Raw genomic sequence first — 16288 nt, 5'->3', positions numbered from 1 at the left:
ATTTCCTTTTACCCCACACATGTTGCAATGGTTGCTGTATCTTTTCAAATTGACCACATGAGCCAACTGAAATGCATATACAGTCAGGTGCATAAATATTGGGACATTGACAGAATTTTCATATTTTGGCCTCTATTCACCACCACAATGGCTTTGAAATGAAACAAACAATATGTGCTTTAACTGCAGACTTTCAGATTTAATTTGAGGGTAATTACATCCAAATCAGGTGAACGGTGTAGGAATTACAACGGTTTCTATATGTGCCTCCCACTTTTTAAGGGGCCAAAAGTAATGGGACTATCAACTCAAAAGCTATTTCATGGACAGGTGTGGGATATTCCCTCGTTATTTCATTATCAATTAAGCAGGTAAAAGGTCTGGAGTTGATTCTAGGTGTAACATTTGTATTTGGAATCAGTTGCTGTCGACTCTCAATATGAGATCCAAAGAGCTGTCACTATCAGTGAAGCAAGCCATTATTAGGCTTTAAAATCAAAACAAACCCATCAGAGAGATAGCAAAAACATTAGGTGTGGCCAAATCAACTGTTTTTTGCTCCCCCATGCCAAAAAAAGTTTCAGGCGCCCCCTCCCCCCCCCCTTCCCCGCCCAAAGATCAAACACACCCAAAGACGACATTTAAGGTGTGTGGTTACATGATACAGTATTGTGCCTTACACATTATGCCACTTATAACACAGTATGCCACACCGGAATGCCCCTTACCACACATTATGCCACACAGCAATGCCCTTTACACATGCCACACAATAATGCCACGTATAACACATAATGACATACAGTAATGCCCTTATAACAAATTTATGCCACACTGTAATGCCCCTATTTCACATTATGCCACACTGTAATGCCACATACAACACATTATGCCACACAGTAATGCCCCTAATAGCACATTGTGCACACAGTAATGCCAAATACACATTATGCCAAACAGTAATGCCCATTACATCCCACCCTGACAGATCTACTTCACCAACCCTCCTCTCTGCTCCTGCCAGTCTGTCACCTCAATCTCCTGTAGTTGTGGCCTCCCCAAACCTCTCTCCCTCCCCTCCCCCCTCCTCCCTCACTTACCTGACTTTGCACGCTGTCATCCGCGTTGTCTCTCCCGCTGCCATGCTGACTGGATCTAAATAGATCCAGCAGAAGTGGCCGCGCAGGTTCCCCAGGTTGCGGGTGACGTCATGACGTCACCCGCGCACTGCATTACTGGGAATTCTGGCCTCTGAAGTGATCAGAGGCTTCCTTAGCCTCCGATCATTTCAGAGGCCAGCGCTCACAGTTGCAGTGGCGTAACCACTGCCCCTGTCACCCCCAAGCTACCCGGTGCCTCCAAGCCACCGCGGTATTGTCTTCATTAAGTGAAATGCATGCTCAATCGGATTCAGGTCAGGGGACTGACTTGGCCATTGCATAACATTCCACTTTTTAGCCTTAAAAAACTCTTTGGTTGCTTTTGCAGTATGCTTCGGGTCATTGTCCGTCTGCACTGTGAAGCGCCGTCCAATGAGTTCTGAAGAATTTGACTGAATATGAGCATATAATATTGCCCGAAACACTTCAGAAATCATTCTGCTGCTGTTGTCAGCAGTCACATCATCAATAAATACAAGGGAACCAGTTCCATTGGCAGCCATACTTGCCCACGCCATGACACTACCACCACCATGCTTCACTGATGAGGTGGTATGTTTTGGATCATGAGCAGTTCCTTTCCTTCTCCATACTCTTCTCTTCCCATCACTCTGGTACAAGTTGATCTTTGTCTCATCTGTCCATAGGATGTTGTTCCAGAACTGTAATGGCTTTTTTAGATGTTGTTTGGCAAACTCTAATCTGGTCTTCCTGTTTTTGTGGCTCACCAATGGTTTACATCTTGTGGTGAACCCTCTATATTCATCCTTGTGAAGTCTTCTCTTGATTGTTGACTTTGACACATATACACCTACCTCCTGGAGAGTGTTCTTGATTTGGCCAACTGTTGTGAAGGGGTTTTTCTTCACCAGGGAAAAAATTCTTGTCATCCACCACAGTTGTTTTTCGTGGTTTTCCGGGTCTTTTGGTGTTGCTGAGCTCTCCGGTGCCTTCTTTCTTTTTAAGAATGTTCCAAACAGTTGATTTGGCCACACCTAATGTTTTTGCTATCTCTCTGATGGGTTTGTTTTGATTTTAAAGCCTAATGATGGCTTGTTTCACTGATAGTGACAGCTCTTTGGATCTCATATTGAGAGTCGACAGCAACTGATTCCAAATGCAAATGTCACACCTAGAATCAACTCCAGACCTTTTACCTGCTTAATTGATAATGAAATAACGAGGGAATATCCCACACCTGTCCATGAAATAGCTTTTGAGTTGATAGTCCCATTACTTTTGGCCCCTTAAAAAGTGGGAGGCACATATAGAAACCGTTGTAATTCCTACACCGTTCACCTAATTTGGATGTAATTATCCTCAAATTAAATCTGAAAGTCTGCAGTTAAAGCACATCTTGTTTGTTCATTTCAAAGCTATTGTGGTGGTGAATAGAGGCCAAAATATGAAAATTCTGTCAATGTCCCAATATTTATGCACCTGACTGTATATGTGGCCAGCTATTTTGGTATCCTTTCAGTACATTAAGGGGCTGATGCATAGTTGAATGCGTCAGCTGTAATTGCTCCAGCATTGCATGCACAGAACTTAGTGATTATTTTGCCTATGTGCAGAGTTGAACGCATCCGTGCGAGCAGATTGCCGCTATCTGTTGACTTGGTCATCAGTGCACATTTGCACCAGCCCTATCCCAGGTGCCAAAGATATATGTCTGAACACAGTCATTTGAACTTGCAGGTAACTTGCATGTGCTTGGTTCTGGAGCACGCACACGCGAAAACATGCAACATACAGTCGAAACAGGACGTATGTTCAGCAATGTATCAGCCCCTAAATGTTTAAACAGTGCTCCCAATTTACAGTGGATGTAATAATTATGGACCTGATTAAGAGTTGTACACTAATGCCACAGCAGCTGCGAAATTGTACACTAATACCACTGCACCTGCGAAATTGTACACTAATGCCACTGCAGCTGCGAAATTGTACGCAGTGGCTGTGTGAAAATATACAAATATTGCAGTCGATGAAATTTGTATTGAGGCGCCCACTGGTGGCTTCACAAATCCAAGCACCTGCACACAAAGACGCAGCTCAGTCAAAGATCAGTTGATTATCGGACTTCTGAGTAACCCTATGGTCGTACAGAAAGACTGTCATGACTGAGACGCCGGAGCCATTTTCACTGTGTACGGGACAGCAGTTGCAGGCAGTAACATGCTCCGAAACCGATTGAGACACACCTGCGCTTGAGTCACTACCTTCCTGTAACTGCTTACAAACAGCCCCTGACTGTCAATCATTTTGCAAATAAATCCTCACTGGAGCAACAACGGTAACGACATTTGCTGCGTGACTCAGACGCATGCGCAGACCACCGATAATCACTCAACTGCGTAAACATTTGTAATGCATCCGTCTCTAAATCAGACCCTATGTCAGTAGGATCCACCATTAATGATTAGTGGTAAATTCGTTTTTAACCAGGTAACCACCTTACTGAGTCAGTTGCAGGATAGTAGCTTTGTATTAGAATCTCATGCGTTGTTACGTTGTTACGTGATAACAGTAACTGTGCAGACAAGGCTGTGTGGCCCAAAGTAACCAAACACATTCTAACTGTCATTTTTCTAGTGAAGTTTAGCAAAAAGATATCAATATCTGATTGGTTGCTAAGGGCCACACCTCCTTTCCTGCACACTTACCTGTATAACAGCTTTCATCATTGTCTACAAATGTTCTATAAATTGTCTGCGTTGGTAACTGTGACTCCAGGGAGACGTTAAACACTACAGGACCAGTTAAACAATGTAGCACTAGTTTTAGACCCCATCTCACCATTCATTTGACACTCCAGGATGTACATGCAGGGGGAACTGTGCTCTAACGATTTCCACAGAACCAGCACTGTGTCTTTATACTTCTGTGGTATCTCCGGTGTGCCAGGAGCTTGGGGAATTCCTGTCCAGATAGAAGGGGATAATCAGAACATATTACATACATCTTCAAAATATAAACAAAAAAAAAATATTTTTTTATATATACAGAATAAGGGCAACTAATGTATCACTCTCTAATCCAGTGATAATCAGAAACACATGAATCCATGTGTAATCTAGGTGGTGAGTGGTAAGAACCAGCGTGATTCCAGTGATTTAGCCAGCAGAAGTAAAGTGGTAATAATTTACAAAGTAAGACCATGACAATCACTGGGACTGCAACGGTGCCTGTAAGAAGCAGGCTATTACATATGAGCCATGGGCTTTTAATAGACTAGTTCACAAAAGTAATTTTAAAAAAATATGCAGAAATGACACTGAATAAATTAGTATTAATGAAATGGGTGTGGCTATGTTAATAAGAGAATAAGCAGCCAGTGTTCTGAATTTGTTTTGTTAAAGAACCTTTTACACATCTAATTTTATCAATAATGCGTGAAGTATAGATGTGTAATAAAGGCTTAGTTTAGTCAGGAGTGTATGTAATTTTACACCGTGGTTTTTTCTATGTTTAGTTCACATTTATTACACAGTATAACATACAGGGGCTGATTCTGATTTGGGAGCAAAGCAAATAAAAGTAATTTTGCACCTGGACAAACCATGTTGCACTTCCAGGGGGGGCAAATACATTTATTTTTATTTTTGCATGTGGGGTAAATACAGGCTGCTTTGCATGTAGCCCACAAATGCTGGACAGCTTTATTTTACTCTGTATTTTACATTTCAGTTGGGACACGACCCTCCCAAATATACTGTAGATCCCTCTGCACACTTTGGGCCTGATTCCAAATTGGACGCAAAGTGGCTGTAACTGCAGAAAGGTGCAGAAACCAGATTTACTAATGCCAGCATCTGTGTGGCTAATGCGAGTATCCATATGGCTAATATCAGTATCCGTATGGCTAATGCCAGTATCCATAGAGCTAATGTCAGTATTCATATGGCTAATACCAGTATCCGTACAGCTAATGCCAGTATCCATACGTCTAATGCAAGTATATGTACAGCTAATGCGAGTATCCATATGGCTAATACCAGTATCCGTATGGCTAATGCCAGTATCCATAGAGCTAATGTCAGTATCCATATGGCTAATACCAGTATCCGTACAGCTAATGCCAGTATCCATACGTCTAATGCGAGTATCTGTACAGCTAATGCGAGTATCCATATGGCTAATGCCAGTATCCATAGAGCTAATGTCAGTATCCATATGGCTAATACCAGTATCCGTACAGCTAATGCCAGTATCCATACGTCTAATGCGAGTATCTGTACAGCTAATGCGAGTATCCATATGGCTAATACCAGTATCCGTATGGCTAATGCCAGTATCCATTGAGCTAATGTCCGTATCCATATGGCTAATACCAGTATCCGTACAGCTAATGCGAGTATCTGTACAGCTAATGTGAGTATCCATATGGCTAATACCAGTATCCGTACAGCTAATGCCAGTATCCGTATGGCTAATGCCAGTATCCATAGAGCTAATGTCAGTATCCATATGGCTAATACCAGTATCCGTACAGCTAATGCGAGTATCTGTACAGCTAATGCCAGTATCCGTATGGCTAATGCCAGTATACATAGAGCTAATGTCAGTATTCATATGGCTAATACCAGTATCCGTACGGCTAATGCGAGTATCTGTACAGCTAATGCCAGTATCCGTATGGCTAATGCCAGTATCCATAGAGCTAATGTCAGTATCCATATGGCTAATACCAGTATCCGTACAGCTAATACCAGTATCCGTATGGCTAATACCAGTATCCGTACAGCTAATGCGAGTATCCAAACATCTAATGCAAGTATCTGTACAGCAAATGCGAGTATCCATATGGCTAATACCAGTATCCGTAAGTCTAATGTGAGTATCCGTAAGTCTAATGTGAGTATCCATATGGCTAATGCCAGTATCATACGCGTAATGCGAGTATCCATATGGCTAATGCCAGTATACGTACAGCTAATGCCAGTATTCGTATGGCTAATGCAAGTATCTGTACTGCTAATGCCAGTAACTGTATGGCTAATGTGAGTATTCATAGGGCTAATGTGGGAGATCCGCACGGCTTCAAGTGGGAAGCAGAGCCAATGTTTTTCTGTCCACAGTCACAACTGTATACAGTGCTGTGTCCGACTCAGAATCAGGACCTTTACATCTGCCCCACCTGCAGTGCAACATGGTATTGCCAATGTGCTACATTACTTTCTTTGCACCCAAATCTGAATCAGCCTCAATAGATGTTCAGTTAATTCATTCAAACCTTAGAAACTCTTCATCATGATAGAAAAATAACATTAAACTCCCCATTAGAAGATTCATACTGGCAGATACACAAATTATGTTAAGATGTTAAGAACATATCAGGAATACATTATTATGACCATTATTAACAACTCTTTTTTTAATTAGTCCATTTGAATCTCAACAAAAATGGTGCAATTGAAATCATTGAGCTTGTAACTAAGTCATCTGCAGTTAAAGGGGCACAAAACATTGTAAAGAAGCTTTTCTAATATAAAAAGGTATTTACTAACAAGTATGTATGTAACATATACACTCTTTTTACAGTAATGAAGCCATTTGGCACGGCCTGCAGTACAGTGTCATCTATTACAGGTCTAGGCGACATTTTTATCTCTGAGTGCCAGGCGCTCATCATGACAAGCCAAAAAAGTTTTTAGAGTGCCACCACCATTACAGTATTTATACAAGAAAGGAATAGATGGGTACTAGAAATGTTAGTGTTAGCGGCTTCCCTGTCCTTCCTGTTTGTAAGTGACTGTGTAAAGGTACCCCATACACAGAGTAAATTGCACCATGCGAGGCGATAGGGGATCCGTCGTTCGACATATCGTGTGATCGGGTGGCCGACCGCCCGTTATGTTGGCTCCCTCCTCCCTCACCCGCATAGCCATGCATGGGATCACACATCGCATCCCCTGATCTTTCGGTCCTGCAGAAAGATCAGGGGGTGCAATGTACGACCCCACGGGAGCGCTCGGCCCGACATCAGGGGCATACACAGTGCAATGTAGCAGGCAAATTGCACCAATCAGTCGGATCAACTGCTTTATCGCCCCGTGTATGGGGGCCTTTAGTTTAGGTTGATAATGTGTAGTCTGGAGATGAAGTCAGAATTTTGTAGTCATAAAGGCTAACTGTGTCAGGGGTCAGTCACCAGACGTCCAGGCTTCGCTGAGAATGCAGTCCGTGCTTGGGTTCCTCGATTTGGAGAAAGGACTCCTCTGTGAGAGAAAGAGGTGGAGCAGGATCGGAGGAGCGCTCCTAGTAGAAGAGGGACTGACACTGTGGGTGCCACTAAAAACATCCTTGAGTGCCACCTTGTGGCACTAGGGCCAGGGGTTGCCCACCCCTATGTATTTTATAATACATACATTAAAGTTGCTGACATAGTACTCACTGCTTCACATAATTGAAGGACAAAACTAATAATAACATGCGGTAAGCTGAACTGAAGTCTATAGGATACTTACGTGCAACAGACAATGAAGAGGAACTGGTCGCATTGCCCAGGGCATTTGCTGCTACACATTCATACAGTCCGGCCTCCCTCTGTCCGGCATTTGTGATCGTCAGAAGCTGTCTCCCATCCGGGCTGGATTTTATATTCACCTGTCCTCCTGACCCTATGATTATCTTATCTGAAAAGTCATAAACAACTATATTGGAGAATTATATGAATACAACCCTCTACAGCCTTACATATTTGTATAGGTGTTCATAGAACCAGCACTCCCCTGTGACACTGAAATTAGTATAGATCAGGGTTCCTCAGCTAGCTGGGTCAGTAACTACAGCTATGTCCTCATACAGGTGTCAGGATTCCAGCAACGGCATTCTGATTGCCGAAATCCCAGCGGTCAGTATTTTGACCGCATCCCGTTTTATCATAGTAAAGGAGTCACTTACTCCAGAAACACTAATGTAATTTCTTACAACCACGCACAAAGGGGTCAACCCAATTGAAAGTGATGCACTTGCGGGTGCGAGTCATCGTGACAATGGCCGCCGTTGACGGCAGGCTGAATTCGGTCAAAACTGTGCGCAGTCCCGTAGGGCTGCGTACATAATTGAGCAAGTTCAGTCTGAAAGAGGGCCGGGAGGGGTGCGAGATGCGGTGCCATTGCCGGTGTTGCACGCCATGGCTACGGCAAAACTCACCTGATTCGCACCCCTCGCAGCTAATTGGATTCCCCCTATGAATGTTTATGAAATACTTCAATTCAGTTTAACAACAAATAATTCTGAAATAGAGAAAAGTTTTTGATCCCCATATGTAAACATTTTGCATATTCAGTTCAACATTTCTTATGACTATTATATAAAATGTTTTTATTACATCCTTATTATAAATATCCCATGCTGTGTATTTCACTGTTTGTGAATAAATGACATGAGTTGTTTGTATCATTTCTTAGTGGAAAACTAGGATTGCTGTGTATGACTTAATCTGTCCATTGGACACATGGTATTGCTTAGACTTCCAAGGTATGGTCACAAACAATAGAGCAGCTAGATTTCTTAACTGCTAAAACAAACTCAATTTACATATTAATGGGAGATATCTATTCTATAAAGCTGAATGGGAGTAATGCTGACCACACAGTATTGCAGCTGATCTTGGACAGTTGCTATCGCTGACTGGAACTACAAACTCCAGCATGGTGTACAGCATCCAGCTATATTATAATTGTACTAATGCTGTTTATTTTATTCCACATAACTGCGCTTCACAAGATTCAGGATATTAATAATGCAGAGCAGCTTCCACCTTTAGAATGAGAAACTATGAGTGAGCAATGGAAATGATACTTTTCTGGTCTCTCACCCAATTTATATTATAATCGGGTACTCTAAAAAAGGCAAATATGGCCACTTTCACCATTATTATTATTAATAATAAATAATAATTTAATTTATATAGCGCTGTTCATTATTAAGGCTTTAGCGTTGGGACCCGGTGGGGGTGATGGTATAGGCAAGAGTGTATGACGGCGTGGGCCATGCTGCATTTAGCAGCAAGGCCCCCGCTAACGATATCACTCATCGGACCTGCATGCAGGGCCAACGGAGGATGTCGCTGACTATGTGCGGGAGCGCACATCGACAGCAACACAGCAGGTACACACTAGACGATGTGCCCGATATGTCGCTCCAATCCGCCGGATCGTACGACATATCGTCTAGGGTGTATCCAGCTTTAGATCTACTTTGAAGTTAAAACTCAGGGCCTGAGTCAGTACCAATCGCCTTAGCGATTGCAACTGCAATCGCCTACGGATTACAGCTGTGAAAATATGCTAATGCTTGCCAAAGCACAGCCGGCAGAGGGACGCCCACTGCTGCTTTCTCATATCCGTCCAACCTCACTTTTCTGCGTATACATTGGTACCATCAATGCACATTGGCCCATCAGCATTTACAGCAGGTTCGACCAGCCGCAGAAACTGCAAGACTCATTGCACGCAGTGAGTACTTATGCAATTGCAGAGGCTAATTTATGCTTGCCATGAAAAGGCGTTCCTGACGGTTAGGAACGTCTGCATTTTCCTGACCACTCCCACTTCTCCACCCCCAAACGCTGACAGCGATGGATACCTTGCGATGGATACCTCTGTGCGTTCGTAATCACAATGTGATTGCAGCGCACGCGCAGTGCAGCTTATCGATACTGAATCAGGCCCTCAGTCACTTAGTATATGGCAGCAGGAAAATTAGTTTTAAAATCGGACGCTCTACATTTTGCTTCTTCAACATCAGATCGACTCTGCATTAAAGTTACCTTTCTTCCATAAGATTCGGGGGGCCGGGCTGCCAGCGGGAAGACAGGAAAGAGACACTGACTCCCCCTCTAATATCACAATATCCTTCAATTTGATGTGGAAAACTGGAGGAAAATCTGAGCAAAAAGAACAATAATACTGTATTTTAGCACATTTGTACATTATGTTACACATTTTATTTGCTAAGTTATTCAAATGAATTGATGTCCCTTCAGCTTAGGACACAGTCAGAGCCTTATTTACAGTTTGTGCCATTATAACTGCTGCATCTACATTTGCATATGTAGGTTATTATCCATAAAGTACCATTCCACAATTTTACTTATATAAATAGCACCTAGTACTCGTAAAACAGCAGGAAGAGAAATAAAAAGTTATCTGAATCCTCTATTGCCAATTAAACACCTTACATTACATTATCACTTAACATGTTTAAAATAAACTTCAATGTATCCAATAGAATAATTTTTGTTTAATTAATCTAAAGAAGAACCGTATATAGGGCTTAATTCAGACCCGCTCACGAGCACTAAGCGCTCGCAAGCGGGTCGATGTTAGCCCAGTGCACATGCGCACGACGGAGGCGGCTCCGTTTTGTGCATGCACGAGACCCGGAAAGCGACGGGTAAGCTGTCGCTATGGGTCTCGCTACAAAGGGGGCGTGCTGTCGATGGTGGGCGTGCCGGGGCGTGGCTGCCCAGACGGAGGGAACGCCTACCGTCTGTGGCCAGCCCTACTGACATCACAAGTGATGTCAGTGGGAGTGCTCTCGGCTCTGATAGAGCTTGCGTCAAGGTATAGTCAACTTCAAGTGCTGCGAGCACATCCGATTGATGTACCAATGTTTTCATGCACTTCCAGGAGATGACGTGCGCAAGTGGGCGTCTTATGAATGGCTGGTGGGCGTCCGGGCATCTGCGTACGCAAAGTGATTACACGCCAAGATAGTGGGCGTGCTAATGCCTTGCCGTACGATCGCCTGCCTTGCTGGGCGTGCGTTAGATTTGCATACGCTGGGAACGAGCGAAAGCATCTAGCGAGCGGGGTCTGAATGAACTCCTTGGCTCTACTTGGGAATCCCAAAATTCGAGTGTGTTTGATTTTCAGCAAAACTGAACCGCTCGTCTCTAGTTTTGAGTGTGTGTCGCAGGAGTGTAGGCAGAATTGTGGGCATGCAGAGACGTACCTCCCAAATGTCCCAATTTCAGCAGGACAGTCACGCCTTTTCAGACACTGGCCCTCATTCAGAGGTGGTCGCAAGAAGCGACCGCTCGCTCTGAATGAGGGCGGGCCGCTTGACTTTTCTAGTGCGTCCTCCTGTTCGCTAGCTAAGCTGTGGGTTACCACCCACAGCTTTAGCGACCGACCAGGTCGATGGTCGCGATGGTCAAGACCAGCATGACCATCGGGGCTTGCGACGAGACCCTAAGGTTGGGTCTCGGCAACCGCAAGCCATCTTGACCATCGCGACCATCAACCTGGTCGGTTGCTAAAGCTGTGGGTGGTAACCCACAGCTTAGCTAGCAACCAGGAGGCCGCACTAGAAAATTCAAGCGCCTCTAAATGAGGGCCTATATTCTTTGTAATTTGACATCTTCATTTCTGCTACTGAACCAGGGCCTGATTCAGACCCGCTGGCAAGCACTATGCGCTCGCAAGCGGGTCGATGGCCGGACAGTCACTGCGCAAGCCCCGGAGCGAGCGAGAAATCACTCGCTCCAGGGCTCGCAACAAAACGGGGCGGCTGTCGATGTTGATTGACAGCTCGCCCCGTTTTGTAGGCAGGGAGGGGGGGTGGCTGGCCAAACGGAGGCGTTCCCGAAGGAATGCCTGCCGTTTGAGGGCGGCCCTACTGACATCAGTCAATAGTGAGCTTCCGGCTCTAATGGCTTGCAGCACACGAGAATCTACCAGAAGGGTCTCGCCGCAAGCCCGATGGTCGCGACCATCACCTGGCCGCTCGCAAAAGCTCCACCCACAGCTTAGCGAGCGGCCAGTAGGCCGGTTTTCAAAAAAAAGCGGCCGCCCTGATTCAGAGCGAGTGCTCGCTTTTTGCGAGCAGCTCTAAATCAGGGCCGCAGTTTTGTGAACATACATTCACATGCAATCAGACTGTTGGCCGTGATCTGAAAACTGTAATTTTTGTGAAAAATAATATCATTGCCTATAAGCATGTTTATTTTAACATTTTTTAATTTTTAGATACAAAACATAAAAAAATCCCAACAATAAGGCAAACCGCACAATGTGGCAGTTAAAAAAAAATAAAAAGAGCAAAAGTTTCAGTTGATATTTCTCATGTTACAAGTATCAATCACATAGAGGCCCATTTATCAATAATCACATACTCAGTATGATCTGGGCGCGATAATAGCGCCCAAAATCGAATTTCAGTATATGATATTACCGCCAGAATGTATCAAATAGCACATGCAGGGACAGGAGCTCAGAAAAGAGCCCTTACCTGCGATGTGCTCGGAGTGAAGTGATCGCATGACAGGTGTCTTCACTCTATGGGACTCCTGCACATGTGATCATTTTGCACAGTGTAGCCTGTAGGCTACAGCGGCTTACGCCATTTGCAGATGGTGTAAGCTGTGGGGGCCAAACTCTTGGTAAATCTGAAACCTATGGGTCTTGCGGCTGCTGTCAGAAATGGAGGGACCGCAGCATATATCAGAGACTTATCTGGGGGATAATATTTGCGGGTATGCCCAAAAAACGTGTGTTTTTGGGAATGTGTTGAATATTTAATGATAAATAGGCTCCTTATTCTTTTAGCATCCAATGATTCTTGGGTGTATAGATTGTACTAATAATTATGTCACAATTTATTTACCCACAACTACAGTAAGAAACTAAGGGGTCTTTTTATCAAGCAGTGAAAAGCGTGGAGAAGTGGCCCAGTGGAGAAGTTGCCCATAGCAACCAATCAGCTCCTACCTATTATTTGATAGACTGTACTTGATAAATGCTACTTCAAAGCTGATTGGTTGCTATGTGCAACTTCTCCACTGGTTCACTTCTCCACGCTTTTCACTGCTTGATAAATAGACCCCCAAAGGTAATTTAGAAATTCCATTGCATTTCATCATGTGACTACTCAGCACACATACATACACACATTCCACTTTTGAAAACTGCCCCAGTAAAATAATTTTGTGACTAGTTTGGCAGGACTGTGCAACCACTTCATATTTGGTGGCTGGTGTTGGCTGGATTCTGGCGGGCAGCCCATGAGATCTCGGAGAAGATTACTAGTCTTCCGCTTCCTGATATGCCTGAATTTTGCCTTTTTAACTTAAAGGAAATGTCCATTTCCCAATATAAGAAATCATTATATAGGTAATATCATTATGTAGGCAATCAGTGGTTCCATGTTTATATTCTTTTACTAACATGAAAAAAACCTCTAGTGCAATCACATTTGTTACACAAGGAGGTAATGGGGTCCTAAACTACAGCTCTCAACATATATACTATGCTTATCCCATTAGAGGCTGTGGGGCAACACAACAGGAAGGCGATAACTTCCTTCTATCTTCTATCACTTTTCCCTTTTTTGAATTTGCACTGTCAAAAACTATATTATGGAGGGATTCATGTCCTGCATCTGACCCCAGTTATGAGCTACAAATGATAATATCATAGAATCTCATTGAACCACACGGTGACATTTTAATAAAAATGATAAATGTCGCCATGCTCATGTGTATGATCGCATTTGCGCCCAAGCAGGTTTAGGACTTTTCCCATTTCTGCCCGTCTCAGATGCTTGTGTCTGGATGGAGGGATGGGAGAGTTCTGACAGACACCAATAAGGGCACGTTCAGGTGGGAATACACCCTGCTGACACTGAGTGGTGCTAGCTTTGTCGCCCGGTGACAGAATATGCTTGTGTGTGCCTGTATAAGCCATTTATTTATTTTTGTGTACACAACATGGGGAGTAATTTCTGCTTTAATAGAGAAGCTTTAGCAGTTTATATAATAACAAACAGCAAATGCGCTAGTTGCATGTAAGGAAAGTGGTTTAAAATATAGATGCACCTTGGTTGCAGCTGAAATATGTTGTATTGGCAAAAATACATACTGGGCGGAATTCAATTAATTCCAGCCCCTATCGCGCCCGACGGAGCTATTCTATTCTTGCTCCCGTCGGGCGCGATCAGCTGCCAAGCGCTACATTTCAGCTCGCAGCCCCAGGGGGATGAGAGCTGAAATGTGTGAAAAGTGACATGTTTGGGCGCCCAAACATCACTTTTCGCGATCGCGCCCAGCACTTTGGTCAGGTTTAGCTGCTTTACGCGGCTAAACCTGACCTCTATGGGCGCGATCAGCGTGAAGAATGGCAGCAATTGAATAGCGGCCCGCGATCTCCTGTCACTTTAGACGGGAGATCCAGACCGCGTAATCAATTGAATTCCGCCCTCTGTGTGTGTGTTGTTTTAGTTGTAACTTACATCCATTTTGCAGCATAATCTGCATCAGCTCCTAAATGTCTTCACAAGAATTATTATAAATGCTTTTGTTAGTTCCAAATTCTATGTGAATTTGTCTCTCATAATTTCTGACTGTTCTGTAAATTTTTTTCCCCGCTTCCTGTAAATCAGGGATGGGGAACCTCATGCATAAGGCCCATGGAATCATTTGGTCTGGCCCTCGGAGATCTTTTCTGCTAGCCTCATCTGGCTAGTAGGGTGCCTAGAATGGCACCCTGCAGCCAGAATCTATGCAGCAGTGCCGTCTGGAGCATACTTAGAACGCTTCAGGCAGTCACACCGCTGCCCTTACAGCCCCCCGGAACATCCTCAGGATGCTCCAGGCATTGCTGTAATCACCGATGATTGTGGCCCCGCAAAGTGTGACATCACACAGAGGGGGTGTGGTCTGCACTGGGCCCGCAAATAATGTTATATATATCAAAATGGCCCTCTGCAGAAGAAAGGTTTCCCACCCCTGCTGTAAATCTTTTGTAACTATAGATAATAGGGTAAATCCCTATTCTGTGCCTAGGTGATGAAGGGAGCACCAATCAGCATCAGTGCAGTGTTTGCAAAAAATCAAATGTGGTTTGCTAGATCTGGCAACCATTATCATCATTTTGCACTTAGCCCTAACTACCCTTAAATGATTCTGTTGTTCCTGGCATATTTTGGTCTCTTCCCAAGTCTGTATGCATTTGCACTTCTGTAAACACGGCCTTAGGGTACATGGTGTCTCCACCATAACGCCCCCATCCTGCTCCGTTTCATCGATCCAGGCTGAAGCCACTGTAGACAGGTGTAAGTGGCAAAATATCAGATAAATCAGTATGGACGCACATGCGTTAGCCAATGTTGCAGCCGCCGAGATATTTTTGAGACGTCCACTGGCATGTTTACAAATCCAAGCATCTGCATACAAAAAAGCTGCTTCAGTCACAGATGATTCAATGTTAGCAGTCCTGAGTAACTCTGTGGTCGCACAGAATGGCCACGGGAACGGAAACGCAGGAGCCATGTTTACTGCTTAAGGGATCACAGGCGCAGAATGTGACACGCCCCTGAAACAGTTTGCGTCACCCTTGCATTTTTAGCCGACATTCCCTGTAACCTCCCTCGAATGCTCAGATTGTCAATAACACTGCGAACAAATACTCGCTGCGAGCGACTACAGTAATGTACCCTGATGCATGTGCCGTGTGCCTTAGATGCATGTGCAGATGGCCCATAATCGCTCAACTGCAAAAACATTGGCAGAGCGTATAACTCTGGGCCTGATTCAGACCCGGACGCTAAGAAGCATTCGCTCGTAGCTGCCGATGGTTCGCATTGTGCGCATGCGTATGCATCGCAGTGGACGTGCACGAGCCAGTCATTGCGATCGGGAATTGTGCGCTCATAGCACAAAGACTGAGCGCTAACTTGAGTGACAGACAATGCCGTTTGTGGGTGGTAACAGGGGAAGGTGCTTGTGAACGGGGGAGTGGTGCTGCGAACGCAGGCGTGTCTGGGCGTCAAAAAAACGTTTAAAGGGCGTGCATAATTAGCATGGAGGCGACATTGTACACGTCACCTGGTTGTATTTCAGTCAGCACTGATCGCAGTGCTTGCGGTGGGGTAGGGTCTACCTAAAGAGCTGTGTGCGGCTCCGATGGCTCTCGATATTACCGATTAATCATACACTTCCTGGAGATGACGTGGGTTAAGAAAGGAAAGTGGGCGTCTTTATACACCTGCGTTCGCTCGCTGCTGTCACTCTCTAAGACATAGAGGGCGCCCTTACGCCATACAGTGCGATCGCGGAATTTGCATACCCGGCCCCTTTTGGCAGCGAGCGATCCCGGCTTAGTGTCCGGGTCTGAATC

The 16288-nt window shown here is 44.4% G+C and overlaps 1 protein-coding gene across 4 annotated transcripts in view; it reads right to left on the bottom strand.

Moving 5' to 3' along the window:
- SPEG (striated muscle enriched protein kinase) overlaps nucleotides 1–16288 on the bottom strand; it is a 246545-nt gene that overhangs the window by 18167 nt on the left and 212090 nt on the right. For all 4 annotated transcript variants that reach the window (XM_088472324.1, XM_088472326.1, XM_088472327.1 and 1 more), the window contains 3 exons: nucleotides 9940–10056; nucleotides 7631–7798; nucleotides 3960–4082 (listed from right to left, as the gene is read on the bottom strand). In XM_088472324.1, the coding sequence (XP_088328450.1) occupies nucleotides 3960–4082; nucleotides 7631–7798; nucleotides 9940–10056 (408 nt within the window). The remainder of the gene's footprint in view (nucleotides 1–3959; nucleotides 4083–7630; nucleotides 7799–9939; nucleotides 10057–16288) is intronic.

The sequence above is a fragment of the Taudactylus pleione genome, unplaced genomic scaffold (assembly GCF_031769625.1).
Source record: "Taudactylus pleione unplaced genomic scaffold, aTauple2 ptg000122l, whole genome shotgun sequence".
Classification (NCBI taxonomy): domain Eukaryota; kingdom Metazoa; phylum Chordata; class Amphibia; order Anura; family Myobatrachidae; genus Taudactylus; species Taudactylus pleione.
Note: the sequence above shows the minus strand (reverse complement) of the source record. Positions and strands in the feature narration are given on the sequence as shown.